Genomic DNA, 24,164 nt, shown 5'->3' with positions numbered 1-24,164 from the left:
AGTGCACACAGCAACTCTCCAAGGAACCCATTTGCACAACACCTCCCACTGAAGTTGACGGTCTTTATAACATTAAAACAAGAGCTTAATTAAAAAATACTTCTCTTTGTTCTTTGTGTCTTTGATAAGCGCTGCGTCATTTCTGACATGGGTGAATGTTAAGTATCATCTCACCAACATTTCATCTCTTAGCAGAGCTCTGTCAAAATGCATGGATGATTATATTTGACCACGTATATTGCTCGTACATTTATAGCGTCTCATAAACTGCACGTTTTTGAACCCTCTAAATTAGCCTCAACTTTTTTAGTGTGCACATTGTGCGTTCTACTCACAAGTGTGGTTTGATTTTGTGTACCTAATTATCCTTATAATCTTCCATATGTGTTTTTCGACATTGTTGTTTTCTTTTGAGTTCTTATTGCTGTCCAGTGCCTTCGCTGGACATCCATATTTATCTTCTGGGGTTAATAAAGTACACCTTATCATTTCTTCTATAGCGCTGCCGTACATACGTGCTTGCGGTATATAATGTGGATATGAGTGTGGTAGTGTGGATTTGGTGCAGGCTCTGTTAAAGACAGATTGACAACAACGGCTTATACTGTCTGAGTGTAGCCTTGAGCGGCTATGGCTTTTTATGTGCAAACTGAAGCCGGGCACTTTGGGAGACGTTGGCGGTGCAAGAACAATACAGAGAAATAGAACAGAGTGCAAATCAAGAGTTACAGAGTAAGAAAATAACTGTAACAGGATTCCTAACCCCTTCACCTGCTCCTTACTGTACACATATCTGAATTGACCTTGGAAGTCATTGTGGATGAAAGCGTCTGCTAATTGATTCATTACAAATTAGGTTTCGTTTTATGGGTGTGATTGTGTGTTGCATTCAATGAGACAATTCAAACAATTAATGTTGATTAACGTTACAATGTTCTTATGTTCTCATCTCACTTTAAAGCTTATGAGGAATCTTAAAATAGGCCTAGTGTACCATGAACCCAATTGGAAAGTTACAGGTATAGTCCCTCCATGAACATATGTTTCAAACCGATATTGAAAGTCTCACAAATCAGACTTTAGATGACCAATCTGGCGTCTGACAGCCGACAAACTAAACGAAGAGTGAACGGGGTGCTTGTCTTTCGATCTCTTCATATTTGTTTCAACCAATGATGTTGCTTTTTGTTTTCAACCTAGGCTCTGTACCATCTCCCCCCCCCCCCCCCCCCCCCCCACTGAAGTTCTGCTATATGACTGCTGGATCCGACAATGTGATAGTCAAGACACTCTGCAAAACCACATCTTCTGTGCATTAGTGGCTCAGTCAAATGTGGCCCGCGTCAAGCTGATGAGCAGCAGACACATCAATACGATCACACGCTGGCCCCAATAACAGCTTATTCCTCTGATCACATCAGGGTCACCGGATGCATACCAGCTGGATAAGAAAACAGCGATAACAACAACAATATTCACAACACTATGTATGTATGAATCATTTGTTTATCTAAAAAAAGACGAGCATTGGGGCGCGTCGTTCATCCATTCACCCTTTCATTGTCTTTCATCGTGCAGAGACGTTTGATCTGAGTGCAAAGCTGTTTTGAGCCACGTCTTGCTCGAAGAATTCACGCCGGCCCCTTATGTACCTTCTACAGACCGCCAAATGCTTTCAGATTACAAAGAAGAAAAGTGAAGAGAAATCTCCCCGCGAGTAACCTTTCATCGATTGGGCGTAATGCTGCAGACCGCATCTCTCCCTCCGTCTCCCCGTGATGGAGGAGAAAGCAAACGAGTGTTTTTGCAATACGTATACCTCCCCTCGGTAATAAAGACGTCGCAAGGGGCGGAAATGGACAGTGTGGCCCTGATTTATTTGCTGTTTTTTAATGGGGCTGCGTTGAAGGAAGTGGTCTGTGGCTGCCAGAGCAATATCTGACCTCTGAGGGTGCATTAAATCAAGGCATTAGGGACCGGCGGCGATAAAGAGACCAGTGGAAGCAGTGAACCCCGTCCAAAACAAACATGCCACAGCATTAGCGCTGCGGAGGCTAAATTCATAGCCAGGGGGCTGTGCATACATTGCTGCGGATCGTAACTCACCTGTTGGTTTGCTAGCACTCACTCTCTGTGACACTGTAGTTGTGAAGTTGGAGCCAATTAAAGTACAAAAGCCTCCTTCTATCCGAGCAAGTGGTTTTTTTGGTCGGGGAGGGGTGGGGGACGAGGGGAGGCAAGGTTTTAATGACCAGGGGGTGACATGGGTGTGTGTTTTATTTCTTTTTTTTTTGCTGTTTATGAGTACAGGCCCCCAAAAAAAAATTGAAATGGCCTTCGACTAAATGTCTATTGTAAAAATAAACAAATAGGCTCCCAGGCAACATATGACTCGTGTCAGTAATGCGCGCGTGTCGCCCCCGACAACGGCCTCACCGGGAGCTGTCAGTCACCATCATTCAGCCCGCCCTATAACGTGCACTAATCGCATGTGAAGCCGATGTTTAAGCTGTCCCCTTTCAACCCCCGGACCCCCTCCAACCAGGCTTTTGGAAAAAAAACCCTAGCCTCACGGCGACGGGCGTGTTGCGCGAGGTAAACCACGTTAATGACCTGTTTTACGGCCCAGCCGATGCGCCCCCCCCCCCCCCCAACGCTGATGTGTTTCGTGTAGTCTCCTCTCTTCAGATGTAAACACGGTGGCGGGCTTGAGGAGGCAGCAGGTGGAGGAGGGGTTATAGGCCTCCCCTTCCTGAGCCCTCTGCACTCCCTCTTCCTCTTCCATTGTTAAGATTGCATTTCATGTTGTAGTGCTACAGTTTAACGTCAGACCTATCACCACTGTGATATGGTGTTTCACTGCGTTCTTTTCTGAAGCAATTCTGAGGGATTTATTTTGTTGTTGATACACTTTTCATCAACTTGTCCTTTAGGGGTATAGTCGTTAGAATGCCTATTTTTCGTTCAAGCTGTCTCTAATACCTCAACTTCACCATCCTTATTAGTATAACTCAAAGCCTCTATCAACAACTTCTTTCTCGGCCCACTTTGTACAGATTAAATTGTGTTTGGATTGAGTCCCCTTGTTTTCAGTCATTCAGATCCATAGCAATGGCCAGCAATCAAACAAATGCACGGGAACCATGAGACTCAATCAAAACACAATTTCATCCAAACAAAGTGGGGCACAATTTAATAATTTGAAAATGTACCGCTGCACTTCGCCGCATCATAGCAAATTGTCCATTCGCCCATTGGCATACTTTGTGAGTCTCTGTCGGAGGTGAGCTCTCAGTTAGAGTACCACAGGGCTTTGCGAGGATGTTAAAGTGTCACAAAGTTCTGCTTTACGGCGCCGTAAAGAATACTTTACAGGGCCGGTCTCGTAGTCACTGTTGTGTCCCTTTAATATCATTGGGTCGATAAAATACACATGACTTAATCTAATCCGTTTCCTTTACATTCTGCAATAGACTCCCTTTAACTAGAGAATTCGATGCAAGCGTGACAATCATTGTATGAAAAGGAACAAAGGGCGATATTTTCCAGCGGTATTCTGTGGTGTTCCAGGTCTACAGCTCGAAGCGTTCAGCTTCTCTTTCTGTGATTGTTTCTGAACTCCGGGTGGCAAGGTGATTAAATCCTACTTTTCTTTTTCCACACCACGATTCTTTCTTGCTGTGATCCAGAAGAAATGACAGGAAAATATGGCGGACATTGTTGTGATTTTCAAATTGTGATCAATTCAAAAGACAGGAGGAGGCAAAAAAAAGGGACTTATGACTCACAAAACAAAAGGCAATAAAGAGTGAATAGAATGAGGTCCATTTGTGGCTGTGGGGCGACCATTTATCCTGGGCAGCTGATATGTCCTCTGTGTGGTTTCATTATGCTTCACAATTCACGGTGCCTTTTCCATGCCTGGAAACAATGTTGGGTGACTCAAAAGACCTCAACGACGCCTGACAGAAATCTCCATTTATAAAATGAACATGTCACTTTCAGCGGCAAAAGAAAGGGAGAAATACTCGACAATAAACAAAGTTAAGTGTGAAAAAAAAACAGTAGTTCAACTTCTTTGCACAATAACAAGGGAGAGGTTGTGGTACTGATTAGTCTTTTATCAGCGTAAAAATATGTCTGCATTATATAATAAGAATACATTTATATTTACATGCATGCTAATTGAAACCGAGCAAAAAAAAATAATTAAGTAAATGCTGTCTTTTCAAGGGTGCAATATTTACAATATCCGGGATTGTAAATATTTCCATATATTTTTTTAAGTATAATGGTAGGTGAAATGAAAAGATGTAGCTTCTTCCCGTTAACATGCAACTAGGCATGCAAATTGTGTTTAAGACAGGGCCTACTGCCATGTTTCTTAATGTCTTCAAGTCAGAATCAGTATCTAAAATATTCATATTCTGTTTTCCTCTCATTAGAAATAACTGTTATCTCTCGTACAACAATATAGCGCATTGTTATTCAGTGATTTCAATATTCAAATCTGGGAGCATGTTCCTGAGTTCAGAAGATCACATGAGAAGGTAAAGTGTGAAATGCTTGTCAAAAGCATGATAAAAAAAGACATCTAGAACCAAATAGAAAGCAAATACAAATAAGCAATGAATAAATACAATTATATCTCTCATTACCTTTTGCTTAGGTTAAATGACCCTTTATGTTATTTATATAGTATGCAGTGAGTGGTCCCATCTGTTGGGAATTGCTCATCTTAAAAATAACATCAAACTTCAAACCTATAACAACTATGGCAAATTAAACTATATGTTAAAGTCATGTTGTGAGTTTCCTTATGCTGGCGTCGCTTCATTGCTTTACTAATTATCATGGCACATTCATTTTCCAAAGCCTCTGGCGTTTGTTAGATTTACCCAAGGTACACTGTACGTGCCCATAGTCCTAGGGAGGAAAGAAAGGAAAGAAAGTGGAGGTGTGTTGAAAAACAGATTTAAGAGAAAGCAACTTGCCAAGAGCATAGATGCAGACACAGAGAAGAAGAGAGAGAGAGAGAGAGAGAGAGAGAGAGAGAGAGAGAGAGAGAGAGAGAGAGAGAGAGAGAGAGAGAGAGAGAGAGAAGGGAGAGGAGAAAAAAAGAGAGAGAGAGAGAGAGAGAGAGAGAGAGAGAGAGAGAGAGAGAGAGAGAGAGAGAGAGAGAGAGAGGGAAGGGGAGAAGGAGAGAGAAGTGGGAGGGCGGGAGGGAGGGAGGGAGGGAGGGAGGGAGGGAGGGAGGGAGGGAGGGAGGGAGGGAGGGAGGGAGGGAGCATGAGGGGATTGCTTCATTTGTATTCCGCAGATTGCATCAGAAATTTAGAAACTGTTAATTGGAGACAATGTGGTATGAGGCTGATACGGGCTGACATGTGACCACCATAATGCTATTACACGCGCATTCCTTATTACAATATGCTAATTGTGACAAGGAGATGCCAAACACAATTCATATAAATACATAATAGGTATTCATGATTGAAAAGAAAAAAAATATCTCGAAAAAATGTAATATTTGATCCTTCAAACAAATAAGGACGAGGGAAGGATGGTCCGGGGGTGGGGGTGGGGGTGGGGGTGGGGGTGGGGGCGGGGGTGGGGGTGGGGGCGGGGGTGGGGGTGGGGGCGCCATCAGCCACATCAAAGGACATTCTTTCCACCGCGTATCAAACAGCGGACATGTTAACAAAAGTCCTCATTTATTAGCGACGCCCAGCCCCAGCCAGAGGAGCCACAGTGTGACGTTGATTAGCAGGCTTGCATGAAATAAGCGGGAGGAAAACCCAACCCAATCCTTAATTCAAAACCTTCCTTAATTCATTCATTCGGTTCGGTTCTGCAGATTTACACAACCTCCACTTGAGGGGAATTTTTGCCCCGATTTTTTGAAAAGGCGGGGTGGGCTGGGGTTAATCTCTCGTTCAATCACAAAAGGGGGAACCTGGATCTTTACACAGATGGCCAGTGTCACTCGGTCTGATCAAGGGGGTCTGCGGCTATAAATTGAATTACATAAACCCATTAGTTACAGCAGCTACCTTGTCACCTCAGCCAACATGTGCTTTCATGGTAAGTTGTCCGTTGGACAGGGCTTAAAGGTGCAGTAGGTAAGATTAAAGAGCTATTATTTGAGTGTAATGTGTTAGAAATACCATTGCCATCTGTCAGCTATTAGTGAGTGAAATGCGCTGTGAGAATATCCCTTTCAAGTTTACTGCGCCAGCCTCTGAATGGGACAATTTAGATTTTAGACCCATGCTGGCTCACTTCTGACCAATCAGGGCCTGTCTTGCCTGACTGGTTTGGGGAATCCATCTTGTTTGTCAATCACAGGTGCCTGAAATGCAACACTTGCTCATTGGCAGAGAAACATAAAACTGCCTCTCGTTTGTTCATTTCTACTCTCTATTCTGCTCTCTGTATCTTACCTACAGAAGCTTTAAGCATGTGAAGGCAAACATGACCTTGAGCCAAACAAATAAATTAGTCCTTGTTAATTACTGTCTGGGAGTGATTTAAACATGCGTGAGTGCAAATGGGTCGGGCTTGTACAGGTGTGAGGGAGGGCAAATGTGGGCTCTTGAATGAATATTAATTCACAATACTTAGAATTCCCCCTTCTCCTGACTTGTAGACATGAACCAAACGAAAAATATGATTGCTGAGTCACCACTGACAAAATGTATGGAATAATAGATTATTATTCCATCCATTATTATTATATGCAACTAAATATGCTTTAACACACAGAATGAAGCCTAAACAAAAGGGCCTCAAATCCATAACAAGTGTTTCCTGCGACATACAAAGTAACATACTAAGTAATTTAAAATGGATTTCAAGTATGTATAGATTATTAAGATATCTGCTCCATAGACCGTAATAAAAAATATAAAATATAAAATATGTCAAGGTAACTACCCTTTATTTCATCCTTTGGATATAATTCACTGGATGCTGATTTGTGTTTGAACAAGTGACTTTGTGTGTGTGTGTGTGTGCGTGTGTGTGTGTGTGTGTGTGTGTGTGTGTGTGTGTGTGTGTGTGTGTGTGTGTGTGTGTGTGTGTGTGTGTGTGTGTGTGTGTGTGTGTGTGCACGCCTTGAAAGCATTCCACCAAACGCACCAGAGACAGAGTCCCTCAGGTAAGAGCTGTCTAGAGGTGGCCTCATTACGGAGACAGAACACGTCAACCTGTCTCCTTAAATCGCTAACGCCAATAATCCAAATTATCCCGCAAAAACAATGACCTCCTGATACACCAATTAGCAATTAGCATAATCCCTAAATGCACTCCTTTGCATTTCATTGCCCTAATCCTCGTCCCATGGGAGTTTAACAAATCCCCACAGCTTGTATAAATTTACTTGCAGCACACCAGAAGCGTTGAGAGAGAGTATCATGGTACGCGGCAAATTAATAAACATCCCTCAGACATCTGATATCAACGTGACATACGGGATATGACATATTTTTCAGGGAAATCAAGTGCTTTCCAAATTAAGATTTCCTCCTTGAAATCTCAATCGAAACCATGGCAACCGACAACTTCCCAAATCGTATGTAATAACCGCGTGTACACGGCTAATACTCTTGCTCGTACATTGTTACTTTCACGCCGTACTAAAATTTATTCCAAACCCACCCAACCCCACGGTGGTGGTTTCATGGGAAAGAAAGCTGCATGAATACATAAATAAGCACCATAAAGCGATGGGAGGAACTTCAAAGGCTACGGGACAATCACACAGCAAAACCCGGCTTCTGCTAGCCCCCGTCAATGTGTTTGTCTTTGTTTGTGACAGTGACTCAAGGGTGTAAACAGAGGAATTAGCTCACACCTCCGGAGCCTCAGCGACGCATCACGCTCGCCGTAATTGAATTAAGTTTGTCAGGCTGTTGTTGAACTGTTTGGACACCGTTGGAAAAACAACGATCGTGTTTGCTCGGATATTCCTACACTTTTTTTGAGTCTATGCAAAATAAATACCCCCCAAAAACTAAAAGAAATCTACAAGCGCAACATTGCAAAGGCGATTGTCGCTGCGGAGAAATGGCTATTTATAAATTTGTCCTGGATGGGTGTAAAACCTTCTGGCACAATGCAAAGGGCACTTAGGCTGTAGGATAATATGGGTATAGCAAAGCAAGTCCATGGTTGTGAGCATGGGCGCCAAATGCCCATCGGTGAGCTACTGTACATGGGCGCAGACAAAGCTGGGACATGTTCTCTGCGTACTATCATAGCTTCATTGCCATTCCTGTCAAGGTTCCTCTCGTACTAAACAATTGCTCTATTCTGCGTTTTGTTTCCTTCGGGTGTCACAGGAGAGCATCCCTCCCAACTGATAAGGAGCATACATAGCATTCGCTCCTCCAGTAGATGTGAAAAGAAAATTGGAATCTTGACAAGTATGATTGACATGCTTACTTTTTTTTTTCCCCACCAAAGGAAGTTCTATTTGCAGGAGATTTAAAGATGTGCTGTAAACCAGCATTTCCGCCGAATGGATTCATTGTTCCTTCTGACTAGGAGCTCGTCGCCAAGGCAATTCCGTTGCACGTAAATAATCCCGTCGGGAGATCGGAATCCCTTTAAGCTTAAAACCACTGTGGCTTTACCTTATTTTTGGGTCCAAAAAAACAAATAATTTAGCAGGCTTTGCGCTATATCTGTCACTTTCAGACAATCCATCTATGTCACGCTATAAAAACACGAACCTAGTCACCTAGTCTTTACTGACAATGGTGAGATCACTGCTTTGATTTTCTATTTCTGCCTTTTTCCCTTGCATGCTTTTCTTGGGACAGACAGAAAAATAAAGTGACAGCGAGATTTGATGACAAACGATACCCAGGAGGAAAAGTATGATCGTGAAGAATAGAGTGAATTCATTTCCCGTCCTAAGTAAAACAGACTTGCACTTGGATGCCACTAAACCCAACAGGGCAGCTAAAACAAAATCTGAAGAGGATAGGGGAATAGGATGATATTTAACTGTGCCAAAGGCAGGGGAAAGCCGAGTCAGAATGAGATGTATTGAGTACAGTAGGGTATATATACTTATACAATGACTTTGTCCTGATATGCTTCGCAAGGACGAAACACAGATTGAATGCACAAGACTAAACAAGACAGTGCACACCAACCCACACAACAAGGCTGCGCTCCATCTTGAAATAGACTGTATTTACACAATCAATTAATAAATGAATGAATCATTATTACAATGTCATGCATTGGTGAGCCATCCCTCAAAGGATTATAAGTGACCATTTTGCTTTGAAATCAAACGCAAAGTACAATGCTGTACATTATTGCTATATTAAGGTCAGCAAACATTGGCTATACCTAGATATAGCTTGTTACACAACACAGATACATTCATAAATGTAGGCCTTGAAACCATTGACAAAAAATGGGCCTCTGAGGTTTTTCTGTCCACACACATCATGCCGCGGACGGGGACAGAAACGACACCTAGCCCCACAGGAAGTTGAAGTGACAGGGACAATCGCATCGATTCCACCGTGAGGTATTCCAGGTGGATCACCGAAGCTCCAGATTTTCCAAAATCCTGTGATATTATTCCAAGGGAACAACGAGAACCACTGCGCGGACGGGATTCCGGTGGCTCCACGGATGGGGGAGGGGTTTCCCTTTAATTGCAGCGGAGGTCAAACGTGTGAGGGGTTCGAGTGTGACAGCAGAAGGCGGCAGAGTGTTGTGCGTTCTCAGGCTGTCCGCTCCTCTATGGGTGCATCAGGGGACCGACCCGCTGTGGGTTTGACAGCCCGGATTCACCCTGGTGGTGATTTTAACCTTAGAAAAAGCACAGGCAGACCCCACAAATCAGTTGTGACCAGGTGTGTGGGGCGGAATAAGAGACTTGTTTTTTGGGAGTAGGGGAGAATAAGTGCTTGGGTTTTCTTTTTTTTGCGGTTATTAATGTTTTCCACTTGCTGTTTCTCTCGTGTTGAGGGCTGTTCAATCGCACCACAATATAAAATGTTTGTATCTGCTTGACTTGAGGAGGGCTGTTATTAAGTGTAGTACTCGGATGATCTTAAAAACAAAGAAAAAAAAAGATATTGCTTTACTTTATTAGTCGCCTGTGCTTTGTCAAGCACATGAGTCACTTGTTTGTCCTAGCCCATTTTTGTTTGACAGGATATCCGCATTACCGCGTTAATGTTGATCATTTCCTGATAGGAAACCATTTTCATACCTATGTAGCACATTCGTGTCATCATACCTTTTTGGCAATCTCTGCGATGCACAATGCCATCCCGCGAAACCAATCTTTTTAGCTTTCACTCAAGGAGATCTACTTCAGCGGATAATAAATATAACCTCCAAAACACACTCTACATCCATGAAATGCTGTCCACCATTGAAGTGGGGGAACGGACGTTGCTGCAGTATACAAAACTGAAGGAGGGCATTCACTCCACATGCACCCGTTGTTGCTGTTGTTGTTGTTGCTGCTGCTAATTAAAAAGTTGAATTCCACCAGCACCACTGCATTGGCATCAGCATACTCAGAGGTGCGTCCTTGCGAGTATTGGCGCCATCTTATCAGCCGTCGGCAGAACCAGCCATGGCCTGTGAAGACACACGAGGGGGGGGGTGGAGAAGGGGCGTGCGAAGGCTCCAAGGCCCAGCTGGAGGATATAGTATGGAGGAAGGAGGGCGGGCGGTTCTGCTACTGTCCAGGGATCTGGGCCCGTTCCTCCTCCCTTTGCTAGCACCCCCAAACACGTGCAGACTTTGGTTTTATGTGGAGCCACATAAAATTTGCCACATCAATCAATCACATGAAGTTTCTTGGAGTGTCTGCAAGCAAGGGATGAGCTGCCTGGGTTTAGAGTACGGCATTGCTGTAGCGCACGACATGGGATCTGTTTAGGGTCGTCCATGGAAAGAGCTCAGGTACGACGAGGTTTGTGCTTGGGTACATGCCGTACCGTACCATAACGTAGCATACCGTAGCGTAGCGTACTTCGCCCACAAGGGGTCTGTGGGCCAAGGCTGACTAGGATGTATTGTCATGAATGGCAATTTCAGATTCCTAAAAAAGACAAAATAAACCCACAAGAATATTCCTTGTGGAAGCCTCTCTTTGTGCGGCGCAAATTAAATGTCATCATTTTGTGTCATGAAAATAAACAGATACAAAATAAGGAGTGAGATCTTGTGTTGTGACCTTGGTGGGATATGGAACTTTTGTATTGGCTTCGGAAACGGCTGCGCTTCTATTGATTATAATACTCTGGCTCACAAAAAGAAGGGGGAAGATCCTTGAACGCCGTTGAAGGCCGATATTCATTTGACATCTTTTTCGAAGGCCGGCGTTTTGAGAAGGTAAAATGGAGGGAAAAGGCTGGGAGGTTTTAAAATAGTAAGTAGGTGGTACAGTGGGAGTGTGCAGGCGGAACGAGTGACACTAATCATAACTTTTTCAATAGAATTTTAGGAGCACACTTATTATCCGGTGCTTTTTTTTGTGTGAACTGATGTAGACTTGCCTATGAGCGACAGAGCGGTGCTACAAAAGATGCACACTCGCATCACACTTGCTATTATTACATTCAAGGCTGATTGGAAAATATAACGGTGTATATAATGGTAGAATGATGACTCTGAATTCACTGGGATGATACATGTTTTAGTAAATAGGGAAAACCAATGGGGAGGGAACAAGGGGAGGAAATTCCTAATGGGATTAAATGTGAAACGTGGATGGTTGCATCAGAGATATTTTAATACCTTGGTTCTTTGATGAATCCCTGTGAAACTGAATTAGGATTATCGATTTTGGATATGGCCATTTAAATGGAGCATGGACACTGCATTGTGCTAACGGTGAGATATTTGAGTCTTCTTATAGACCTGCTATTGAACTCTTCGGCATGAATAAGCACATTTCAGTGAGAATTTCCCCCCACTATTTCTTTTTGCATTTCCTACCTTAGAGTGAGCCCTATCCCAATGTATGATCATTAACATTGCTGCTCCCTATTGGCACCATTAAATGTGGGTTACTACTTTCCCCTAAAATGGAGTTAGGCATGCTTTTGCTGTCTTTTTTCATTAAATATCTTTCTGTTATTCTCGTACTCTTCCATGTATTTCATCCTTTTGCCCCCCTTTTTTGGTTACTGGTAGTTTGGGTAGCCTAAGGCTACTTTAAATGATTCATGGTGATAGTTATTTCAAGAGACTCGTGTGTCGATGTGTGTGAATTGTTAAGTCTTTCTTTAAGTTAAGTATTGCAGTATGTTAATGCCCTGACAACGAAGCGTAGATTAGTAACACTGCTACCTGCAACCTTACCATTCCAAAAGCATTCACCAGAAAATAATTCACCTTTACTGTAAATACGATGTGAACAATTTACTGAATGTAACCGTTCTTTGAGTGAAATATGTAGCACATTTGTGTCATCTTCTTGTATGTTGTTCAGCATGAGGTCTCTTCACTCGATTGCTTTGTGCTGAGGATACTCAAGCTCTTTTCCTGATCGTGTTTAAGAAGAAACACAATGATGGGACTTATAATGACTTCATTAGACTTCATTAGTGTGCATGCCTCTACATTTAGAAAACAGGGGAATTGAAACCCTCTGCCGTAATGATCCTGTGTTTTGGTGAAACACAGGAATCCGATGACAATGCAGCGCAGAATTTTAATGAGCCCGTAGATAAGCATCTCGTCGCAGCTTGCGGTGTTGTTGTTTTTTTTCCGCCTGAATTAGAATAAGATGGAATATTGCATATCAATTTGTTGTTGTTTTTTTATGGCAGCATATTTTATAAATATACACCAGAGTTGTTTAAGCACATTTGTGGTTCTTTTTGGTCTGCATTGTTAAAGTGATTGTATGAAAAAAAAATAAGGCTCACGGCCATGTAAGATATAATTCATGATTTCTCTTTCCATTTTGTCGTATCCACATCAGTCATTAAATCTATTTATTTCAGCCACGCGAGGAATCGATCCTCTCCTCTGAAGTCTGCAGTGAGTCTCTCTTTGCAGAACAACACACCATAATCAGTGATGCATTCACAAGCCCTATAGTATGTGCAAAAAAACCAAAACAATACTTTATCCCTTTATCAGACATAATTGCATGGGGGCGACAAAAAACAAGTTCCATAACAAAACACCCACTCCTGGTCAATGTGGGCCGGCCACTAGACCTGATGCTTTCCAACTGAAGGGCGCAGGTTCAAGTGCCCAACCCCGGCCCCTAGTGTCAGACAGCATCTACCCTGCAGTCCCAAGTGCCCTTGAGCAATCGGCCATACCGTCCTATGAGCTCCATGAGAGCCGTCCCCATCATTGACCCTACGCTGCCACCTCCCTCACGCAACGAAAAAGAAAAACATGGCATGTTTCTTAACTGGGAGCCGGATATCATTCGTCTATTTATTTGTAGTAACGAAGCGATGGGACCGGTGTTTTGTACCCCCAAGGGATTAAAGTGTTTCTGAAAGAAAATGTATTTCTGTTTCACTATCAAAGTACCAGAGCAAGACGAACGTTAGTATAAACCACAAGCAAACAAACTGGATTCAATTATATAACTACCATTTCACATAAAGGCTTTTGTTTAAGCTTTGGTTTGCTTGTGCGTGTGTCTGTTTGGTTTTGTTTGTGTTTTAATTCCCCTTTTATGACCTGTGACATTGCATACCAAGGGAGTAAATAATGGTTGTTCCAAAAAGAATATGCTGAGCAGTGTAACTTAGATGTGAGCGTCTGCACACTTTACGTCATCCTTATACCACTGATGATATATTAGCTGCAGGTCCTTTGTGTCTAGCTTCAAGCTTCCCAGTACCCAGGTCCGCAGGGCCCCGGGTCGGCCATTGTGTTTGCTGCTACTCAGCGCGTCCTTGGGAAAAGGCAAATGGAAGGAAGTTCAGTGGTTCTTTATCGATTGGTTCAGTGGTTGCATATGCAGCAACACTACCCGCTTTCCCTGCACGTGTTAACCAATGCTACTAGGAATATATCACCCAACATTACAGGATAATTTAGCGGTCTAGGGTGTTTTTGACTCAGAGGCAAAAGGTTACGAGTTTGAACCCCGGTGTCTGCCGTCTTCCTACAGGTGTCCTTGAGCTGGAGGTCGAACCCCTACCTGCTCCATACCGACAAGTCGCTAAATCAGTGGGAGTCACTTTGGAGAAGAGCATCTGCTGAATGACTCAATGCTGGAGCGCTTTAGACTGCAGTTTTGCACACCGAATTCGCGTTCACAAAATGCAGATTGAGAAACGCCAATTTCAATGTCAGAGAGTCCAGTAAGTACTGCCAAACAGTAGTGAGTGGAGTGGTAAATGACATCTGCACAGTTTGTATCTGCACAAATTGTATGGAGATATAGGGAAATGGCCGCAGGCAGTAGTGTTGGATAATGCACTATGTATATAAATGCCTCTCACCTCCGGCTCTGTATAATCAGATCAATATGAACACATACATGTTAAACTAAGTGGCTATAAAATTTGACCAGAATAATTATGTTTTGTGATTCCACCAAGACATAAGAACAAGTATTCAAAGTAGAATTTTACCACAGCTTAATCTGGTTGTTTGATATTATTAATTAAAAAAGACAATACCAATAGGTGCTGCGAACATCTGTTTCATTTTATATTATTACGACTATTAGATTGACTATAGTCTTATCTAAAGCTTTTGACACTAATACTTGACTCCTGAATGATTCAGGTCAATAGAAAGAGGAAGAAACAGAGAGAAAGTTAGGAGCATACCGGTGTGATGGTCTGCTACTACCCTAGCCACCGCGACATCTTCCTCCCATCTCATTATATCAGAGGTCCCGTTGATCAGAAACAATGTCAAAATGATTATGATCATTATTATCACCATTATCCTCATTAGTTTCTTTCACGTGCAGGATTTCGGCGCACATTACCGGTAAAATGAACAGAGGAAATGAACAGAGGCAGAGGTAATAGAGTACGCAGAGCACAACACCAACACAAAAACACTGTGAAGTCAAATGGGCAACATTAAAACACATAGTCCAACGCTTAACGTCAACACGCGAGCATCTGTTCCAAACATTTTGTTGCTGCCTCAAAACTCACAGGCACTGCGTTTGAAAGTAACAGTACTTCATGTGTTGCACTGCTGCCTGTTTTCTCTGGACTGTCTCTCAGGCAACAAAGATTAACAGCGAGATGCATGCAGTAGTGGCCCGGAGTCTGTCCAAACACAGCATGGTGCAAAAAGGTGTAGTGTTGCCAAACGGATTTCATCATTCTTCATGCACACACTCGCACACAGACATTATACATAGTGCGATGCCACTTAAAAACAATATAAAGACTATATATGAAGGACACTTAAGGGATTAGCCCGGGCCTATAGTAGTAAAACACACTGAAATAAAGTAAAATAAAGGTAATTTATGGAAGCCTGTTGTCTCAACCTCTAATGAGTGCAGTGCAAGTGTGATTAAAGAATCCTTCTCAGCATGGTAACACTAACACGAGGTGTCCAACACACCCGCTCACGTGTGTGTGTGTGTGTGCGTGTGCGTGTGCGTGTGTGTGTGTGTGTGTGTGTGTGTGCGTGTGCGTGTGCGTGTGCGTGTGTGTGTGTGTGTGTGTGTGTGTGTGTTTGCATCCGTAGTGGATGTCTTCGATTCGTGTAGTGTACATTGAGAGAGATTCTTGAGTCACACTTCAGCAGCACACACGCATGTGTGTGTGTGTGTGTGTGTGTGTGTGTGTGTGTGTGTGTGTGTGTGTGTGTGTGTGTGTGTGTGTGTGTGTGTGTGTGTGTGTGTGTGTGTGTGTGTGCTACGTAAGTGTGATTGAAGAATCCGCACAGGCACATACGTGTGTGTGTGTGTGTGTGTGTGTGTGTGTGTGTGTGTGTGTGTGTGTGTGTGTGTGTGTGTGTGTGTGTGTGTGTGTGTGTGTGTGTGTGTGTGTGTGTGGTGTGTGCCTGTGCGTGCTCTGCGATGAAGGCAGATGCTGCTCAGCACAAACACCGTCTGTAGCAGATGTGGGTTGTATGGAGAGCCATACGTTGAGCGTTATTGACTACCCTTCCCATTAACAGATTTCCATCGAGCTTCACAATTGCCTCCCAATCTTTATTTTAGATGTCTTTTTTTTTTTTTTAAAACAGAGCCACTTCTTGCACTGAGATTGAACCCTAGTAGGGGTCCAACACCACCACCCCCCCCAAACGCACCCCGCTAGCCAACACACACTAACATAAACACAAGGTTGTACACATAGGGGATACAAAGACAGGCCGTATAGTATACTGAGATGTTAAGGTCTGCGTACAAACACATGTTTGTCGCTGATAGGATCAATATCTACCATTCCGTGACTCACAGTCGAATTAGGATATACAGTTAATGTCAGGCAACACCCAATTCATCGCTTACAGGTACTCATGCCTTTCTTAACCTTAAACAAACTAGATATATGATATGTTTTTGATGTGGGTGAGATTCTCAACTTGTAAGACTAAAACAATAAAAGATAACTTTGAAATTCCATTGGTTGGCCCGAAAATAGGGGGAGGAGTGAGCCTTGATCGCACTTTACTTTAGATAACTACATGTACACTGTTGTTACTTGTGATCATTTTTATTAGGGTTCAGGCCCAAGGACAGGGCAGGCCAAGGGTGCTCTATGCATTGTGTGGCTGGGACGGCAATATGTTGGGAAAATAGTAACGCTAGTTTAATCTAATCTAATTAGCGATTAAATTAATTAGTGGGGAAATTATTCTCCATCACAGTTACTCTTTATCATGCAATGTGTGTGTGTGTGTGTGTGTGTGTGTGTGTGTGTGTGTGTGTGTGTGTGTGTGTGTGTGTGTGTGTGTGTGTGTGTGTGTGTGTGTGTGTGTGTGCGTGTGTGTGTGTGCTTGCGCGTGTGTGTGATTTTGGGCGAGAAAGGAAAAATGAACAAATAAGGAGTTTTTGTTCCTTGCAACATCTTAATAAGTACTGTTGTCATATTGAAACTCTATCATCATCGTTTTGGGATAGGAACCCTATTGACATCTTGGGCTTCACAATACCGTTTTTGAGATAACAGGGTATAGGCCTACTTTGAAATTCAGTGATGATGATCCATGATGATTATAAGAAAAGCAGAACCACCACAACAACAACAACCACCACCACCACCACCACCACAAGAAGCAGCACCTCAGGTGGAACCACTCATCCCTCTCTCACCTGTACCAATCCAGACCCTTCTCGTAGTTCCTGTCGAAGAAATGCGGTTCGTTCCCGACGGCCCTGACGTCCGGGTGCACTCGCAAAGCTTCAAGCAGAGCTCTAGTTCCTCCTTTTTTTACCCCAATTATAATGGCCTGGGGAAGTTTCTTCTCCCCGTAATCCGAGGTGGTGCAGTTCACCCGGAGGTCGCTGTCCGTGGGGCTGAAGTCCTGATGCTCCTTCTCCGCGGCGCCGGTGCGATCCGCAAACGCGGACGATCTAGTCGGGGACGACGACAGGTCAGTCCTAATCCACTCCTCTGTCCTTTGTTCCGTCTCCACATCTTCGGGGTCCGGGATCGTGGTCGTTTTCCCGGGGGCAAGTCGCCCCTCGTCGGCCAAACCCTCCTCGGCGGTGTGGCCCTGGAAAGAAGTGGAGTAAAGTTTTTCCCTCAGCGTCACAAAAGTTGTCTCATCGGTCACGAGTCTCCCCGGATACCCGTAGTTCTCTTGCAGGGGGAACTGCAGCGAGTTGTAGCAGCTCATCAAGCTGTAGAACAAGTAGGTGACGGACAGGGAGAGGGTGAACATGAATAAGATTTTCCGGGGCACTTTAGAGGTGAATACCGAAGTGCTGGACCAAAATGCCATCTCTGATAGCAGTGATCCTCTCAGAGAAGTGGCCAGACATGTTTCCACCCCAAGTCTTGCATGGACAAGCAACACAACAATAATCTGGTCACAATCACCGCGGCTTATACCGGAGACTAAAAAACGCGGTAAAGCCGGACCACAGCAACCCTCCCGCCGGATCGCATATTTATGAGCCGGAGTCGAAAAAAAAGAGATAGATCGTTAAAATTCCAAAAGAATATCGTGTGCCTTTCCTTGGGGGGAGGGGGGTAGAGAGTATCGATTTCTTTAGCCAAGGCTGACAGACTATGTCACAATTTATTGGACTGAACTTGCAGATTCTTGATGCTGGGTCTTGGCGTCCTTCCAAACGAGACCTCGGTTGTTTTGAACTGCACGGAGTGTGATGATGGGCAGAAGTGTTGGTATCGCATAGTAGAGGAAGGAAGGGAGGAAGGGAGGGAGGAAGGCAGAAAAGGCGAGCAGGAGCGCGCACAGCCTCGGTCCTCGCAGCGCTATCCAAACCCCCCGGTGCTGGGAGTGCGTTCAGGAGCGCCGATGAGACAAGAAGAAATCCATCGGATCTCCAAAAAAGAGCCAAAGAGACGCGTGGTGTTCAATATCCGGTACTCTCTCCAAATATCCCTATATATAAATGTATATATAGGTCTTTATAAACTGTCCTTAAAAAGTCCACAGCCCCTGTTTTGAACGTGTTGTCCTCTTCATTCCCACTCACACACTCAGTGTGTTGAGACTGGGAGATGTGCGCATCGACCGTGTGAGCTCATCTGAACAGAGGCAGCACTATACAGCCACACAGCTCAACTAAAGTGTACACCCTCCTTTTCTTCCTCCCGAACCCATACACAAGTAGGCTTTAATAAACGTCATATGTCACACAGTAGATTATTACCAGACATCATGTCATCTCTTTTCTCACGCACGCACGCACTCACGCACACGCACACACACACACACACACACACACACACACACACACACACACACACACACACACACACACGCACAAACACACACACACACACACACACACACACACACACACACACACACACACACACACACACACACACACACACACACACACACACACACACACATACGCGCACAAATCACCAATGGCTAGGCGAATTGTGTGTTCTGAATCATGCATATTTTTTTTCTCTTCGCAATGATATATATTGCAAAATATGTGGAAGAATATTTGTGATAGAGTTTATTTTTCCAACACGAAGCTCATGCCTGCACCCTACTGGTTTTCTGCGATGCATTACTAAAGTTAATCTAGAAGAGATCGGGGCAGCAATTAAGGCTGATATGAACCGTGTGCTTAGAATGTGAAATGGGGGCTAACGTGCAAATTGGGTTGCATGTTGCATCCTCCGGAAAATATTACAAAAAACGAAATGCCATAGTGAATAAACACTATTTCCTTTTGTGTTTCAATTAATAATAATAATAATAATAATAATAATTAATAATAATAGATGTATTACAAACACATGTATTTTATATCGCTCTTTCAAAATACTGATAGACACTTCACAGAAAGAAATAAAATCACATAATGAAACATTCTGAAGCAGCCTAGATCTCGTTTCGAATAAAAGAGGAGGAGGGGTGGGGTGGAAGAGGGGGGGGGGGGGGGGGGGGCGCTGTCGCCCCAGGTTCAGTGTTTGGGCATGGGTGGAGGTGGGGGTGGGGGGCTTGGAGGTTTGCATCAGCATATCGGAGGGCTCGGCTCGGCTGGGTACACGACGGTGGAAGAGATCACGGAGGTAGGAAGGTGGCAGGTTATGGAGAGCTTGCTAGGTGGTAGGAAGCATATCTCTATTTGTAGTCAGAAGTTCGTTTTATAGAGTTTTTTAAACACGCAGACTCAATAATTTGACAATGCACCTATATATCATCTGTATCAAGTAAGAGGTGTTGTTTGAACACGCAGACCTAATCATTTGACGATTCACTAATACATAATCTGTAGGCTCAAATAAGTTAAGGCTTGATCCTGTAGCTACTGAGGTGTGGACTCACGGCCAAACGGTGACGGGTTTGATTCCCTTGTCCAGATACCAGTACTTGCACAAGATGTCTAACCCTCCTTCATGACATGTAACTCAGTTCAATGTACACAATGACCCTTTCGATTAAAGTGTCTGCTAAGTGACCACATAGTTTATAATATAGGCCTGTATGCATTTAAATAGGCTACCTGGTGTGGTCCTAGTTTTGCCATTCCACCTGTGGCATTCAATATGTCTTATTATGTCGTTGTTTTTTTAGCGACACACATCGTACACCACATGACACACAATATGTAATCCTGCTTTTTCACAGTGAGTCACTGGACCCCAAAAAGCGATAAGCTATACTATCCACATTAAGGCTGTGTAAAAAAAATGGCTTCATCTTATAAAACATAATTACAGAGGCCTAAGTGGAATCCTTTTTTTATCACACACATTTAGCATTTAGCATTTTCCACAGCATGGTCCAAAACAGTGGTAGAAAAAAGAAAAACATAACATTAATTTTGCACTTATGCAGGTCAAACTGAATTTTCATTTATTATGACGTGGTATTATGGTTGCTTTATTTCAAACTGCATATAAGGAGCCTATATTGAGATGAGAGTTAGAAACGTGTTTGATGAGTCGATTAAATAATAAGATTGTTTTTGTCCCTGTCCACATTCCCTCCAACCAAAGTTGCATCCTCATATCCCCTCTGCCGTTGATCAACAGTCCAACCCTTTCACAACGCTCCTTTTCCATTCCTCTTATAGATGATGTATCTTACATAATTAAATCGAAACCAAGCTGGGCAAAAGGAGACGGTAAAAAAAATCATACCGACCATAAAACAACAATATGTGTGGGAGGAGGAATATCTGGCCCAAAGTATGTCAATGCAAACGCATGGCACTACAACAGGGTGCTGTGGGTGTGAGTGGGCCCCCCTGTAGAGAGAGCCCCCCTACGAGAGCTCGTTGAAATAGGTACATTCGGGAGAGAATGGTCACTCCAAGGACCAGAGTACTCTCTGAACAACCATGGCTGTTTGAAAAAAGGCTTGAAAACATTGCGAGAAAGTCCGGGAACGTGCACACACAAAGACGCTACTTCTGTCACAGGGTTGCGCGCTCGTATGCTCTCTGCAAAAAATAGCTGAAAAGACTATCCAGGAGCTTGTAGTGAAGAAAAAACTGAGAAATAAGTATAGACAATCGGCACACGCAAGTGGTTGTTGGTATTTCGACCTGGCTTTTATCGAAAGCGACTGAATTCAGATATAGGTTGTTAAAGATCAGGCTCACCCAGCTTAAGGGTGCCCACAGGTTAAGCTTTGTACATTGGGCATCGAACCCTGGGATCCTCACTGTCCTGCCTAGAGTGTAGGAAAGGGAACGTTTATTTCACAGAAAGAAATCCACCTATTTGTTGTATAATGCAAGTGCTGAGGCAGTTTCGCAACCAACACTTAAAGTTTCACTTGAGATTGGTTTTAAGCACATCTCTTCAAACGTCCATATTGAAGTCAGACTTCATTTTGCACAGAATTGCCTAATTGCAGTATTTTGGAGATAATTAGTTTAGTGTGTTTCCTCTGAGGCACTACAGATTGCCTCCAACTGCCAAAAATGAGAGGCGTAGTAAAATGCATCAACTTTAACTGCGTTTTTCGTTCGGGAGAAGTGGCCAAGGATTAGAGGTTGTTCAAGGTCAATTGTGGATGAGTACTAACTAAAGTATTGATTGCCTCATTTCAGCTTTGAGGTTTTTCCATTTCACTTTATTACTGTTATCCTGAGAGTTATGTTGGTAGGAATATGCAGTGTCTTGCCTCCGAGAATTCAGACCTTTTTTCAATGGGAAACGTGGAGGAAGAATGAGGTTTGGGGAGTTGTTACGAAAAAGGTTAAGACAAAACCCTTAACGGTCTCTTATACTGGCGAGCATCACACTCTTGTGTGTACCGTGTATTTGTGATCTTTGCAAATGTTAATGAAATGGATACAAAGACAGTGAGTATGCCTCTTGCCGTACATTCCTATTCAAATAAATGAGAAATGCAAAGCTGGCACTTTTCCTTTTTGCAACAGATGGGTGTGACCCAGCGGTGTGAATTAAGATCAGTTACATTTTATATGAAACAGTTAACACCTGAGATATACTACCTCATCTCCACTAACATTTAAGTGTCTGTCTCAGGACCCACACGGCAGTACATGCCAGAATTTACCGCCATTTGTTGTGTAGTTGGCAGCCTAGCATACTAAAACGCATTATTTTATTCACCCTTCAGCCCAAATAGAACTCTCTTCCCCTGTCTTCATTGACGGTATGTATAGCAGAGTCACGTCGGTGTCACTATGCCAAGCATTGTTTTCACTTCTAAGCTCCTTGCAAGACAAGAAAAATAAAATGTTCCCGTTTGACTGACTGAAGACAAAATGGATATCTATTCTTTGTGATATTTTGTTTTCCTTGCTTCTTTCTCCTTTTGCTCTCTTTTAGCTTATTTGAGAACCACAGTATGGTATGGAAATCATCTCATTTTTGACAGCTGCGTATCCTGTACAATAGCAAGGTGTAATGAAATGCCCCGCATGAACTGATAAATCACCTCCTGTCTCCTACTTTACTTTCTCTCATTGAAATGGATGAAGCCTTAGAGTGAGCTGCCAGCATGGCTGGCTGTCACCCCGAAAAGTATTTCCAAAAGCTCACTTCTGTCATGACATTACTCAAATAGTACTTACAGGTGATCTGCAAACATTGCAGCAATGAACCCATGGTTATAAAAATGAATAAATGGACTACTTTGCATATGGCATATGTATTTATACAGCGTCCAATCGTTTGAAGGGTTTTCTTTTGTTTGTTTGGAGTTTTACCTTTACTGAACAGAAATTCGCTCCTGAATATGACAAACGCAAATTGATTTTCAAGACCTGTACCACAGCAGATGGACCAGAAAGAACACTCGACGTTGGCAAATTGCAGCGAGAGATCACAGGGGAAGGAGGATACGTTTGTTGTTCTGCTAAGTGAATTGAGAGGGAAACATTTGTTTTTAATGTCTAAAAAGTGAGAAAACATGCCCATTATAAGTCCCAGAGCCCGGTGAGTTTCCTCACGATTCTTTCTTCACGTTCTTATTGCCGTCTTTGTTTGTCTAAAATTACAACGTGTGATCACACTCAAATGCTGTTTTTCGTTTGTCCAATCAACATGCTTAGATCATCTTCACTGAAATAGTACAAAGCTTGTTACAAAATACGGTAACAGATTTTACTCTGTTTTGGTGCAAATATTATAAAGTTAAACAGATATATTCACTCTCTGTCGCTCTCTGTCTCTGTCTATTTGGCTATTGAAACGCGCTCACACGTCTACACTTTTTTACACTATGACAAATCATTTTTAACCAGACTTAGGGATGTTGACAGAAAACCTGCAGCAAAACAAACTAAATAAAAATTGTGCAAATGGTGTTTTTTGATGTCAAGGCAAAATGTTTATTCATGTGTAAGAACCTTGGATTAGTTGGTATTTACCTCAGGACTGATTTATTTTTTATATCAATATCAAATATCTTTGCATGTTGATCAGAGTAGTGCAGGTATATCAACAAATTTCAAAGATAGTGTTGCTAAAATGTGCAGCCTCTTTCCCATTGATGTGACTCCCCACTCCTCATTTTATATAAGTCGCTGAATGAGGGAGAATCACCATTAAATCTAATTAATTTAATTAGAACTATAAACGGCTTGAGTCTGCATAAGTGTTCACTTATTAATCATCCTTATCGTCCTAAAACCTTCTGGCAATACTGCACACAGGCCTAAAGAAAAACAATCATTTTACTCATCAGTAGACTTTTGATTTACTTTAACTCAAAGGATTTGAATGGTCCTATTTGGAGATATTCCTCATCTAAGTAAGCATACTTTAACTTGTATTCTTTTAAAAACAATGATACCATTGATTAGCCAATACAGAAATTGTATATACTCAAGCAAGATGCTTGCAACTGCTTTAAAATACGGAGTTGCATTATGTAGCATACACAGATCTAAAATACATGAGTATATTATCAACACATTGCTAAAGTACTCAATGTCACAATTACAACAAATTGTTGCATTGTACCTAAATAATGGAAAATGTGCTCGATTATTATAAGTAAGCACGTATGTAACAATGGAGCTGATGAGATGTGTCACAGTTGTCAAAACAAAAAAAACAATAGAACTGCAG

General features: G+C 42.8%; 1 protein-coding gene across 1 annotated transcript in view; it reads right to left on the bottom strand.

Moving 5' to 3' along the window:
- The window catches only part of hs3st4 (heparan sulfate (glucosamine) 3-O-sulfotransferase 4), a 60,375-nt gene extending 41,346 nt beyond the window's left edge, over nucleotides 1-19,029 (bottom strand). Inside the window, exon 1 of the mRNA XM_060038236.1 lies at nucleotides 17,264-19,029. Within this exon, the coding sequence (XP_059894219.1) occupies nucleotides 17,264-17,895 (632 nt within the window). The 5' untranslated portion in view covers nucleotides 17,896-19,029. The remainder of the gene's footprint in view (nucleotides 1-17,263) is intronic.
- Nucleotides 19,030-24,164: the final 5,135 nt, after the last annotated feature.

Source organism: Gadus macrocephalus, chromosome 2 (genome assembly GCF_031168955.1).
Source record: "Gadus macrocephalus chromosome 2, ASM3116895v1".
Lineage (NCBI taxonomy): Eukaryota > Metazoa > Chordata > Actinopteri > Gadiformes > Gadidae > Gadus > Gadus macrocephalus.
This window is presented reverse-complemented; position numbering and strand designations above follow the sequence as displayed.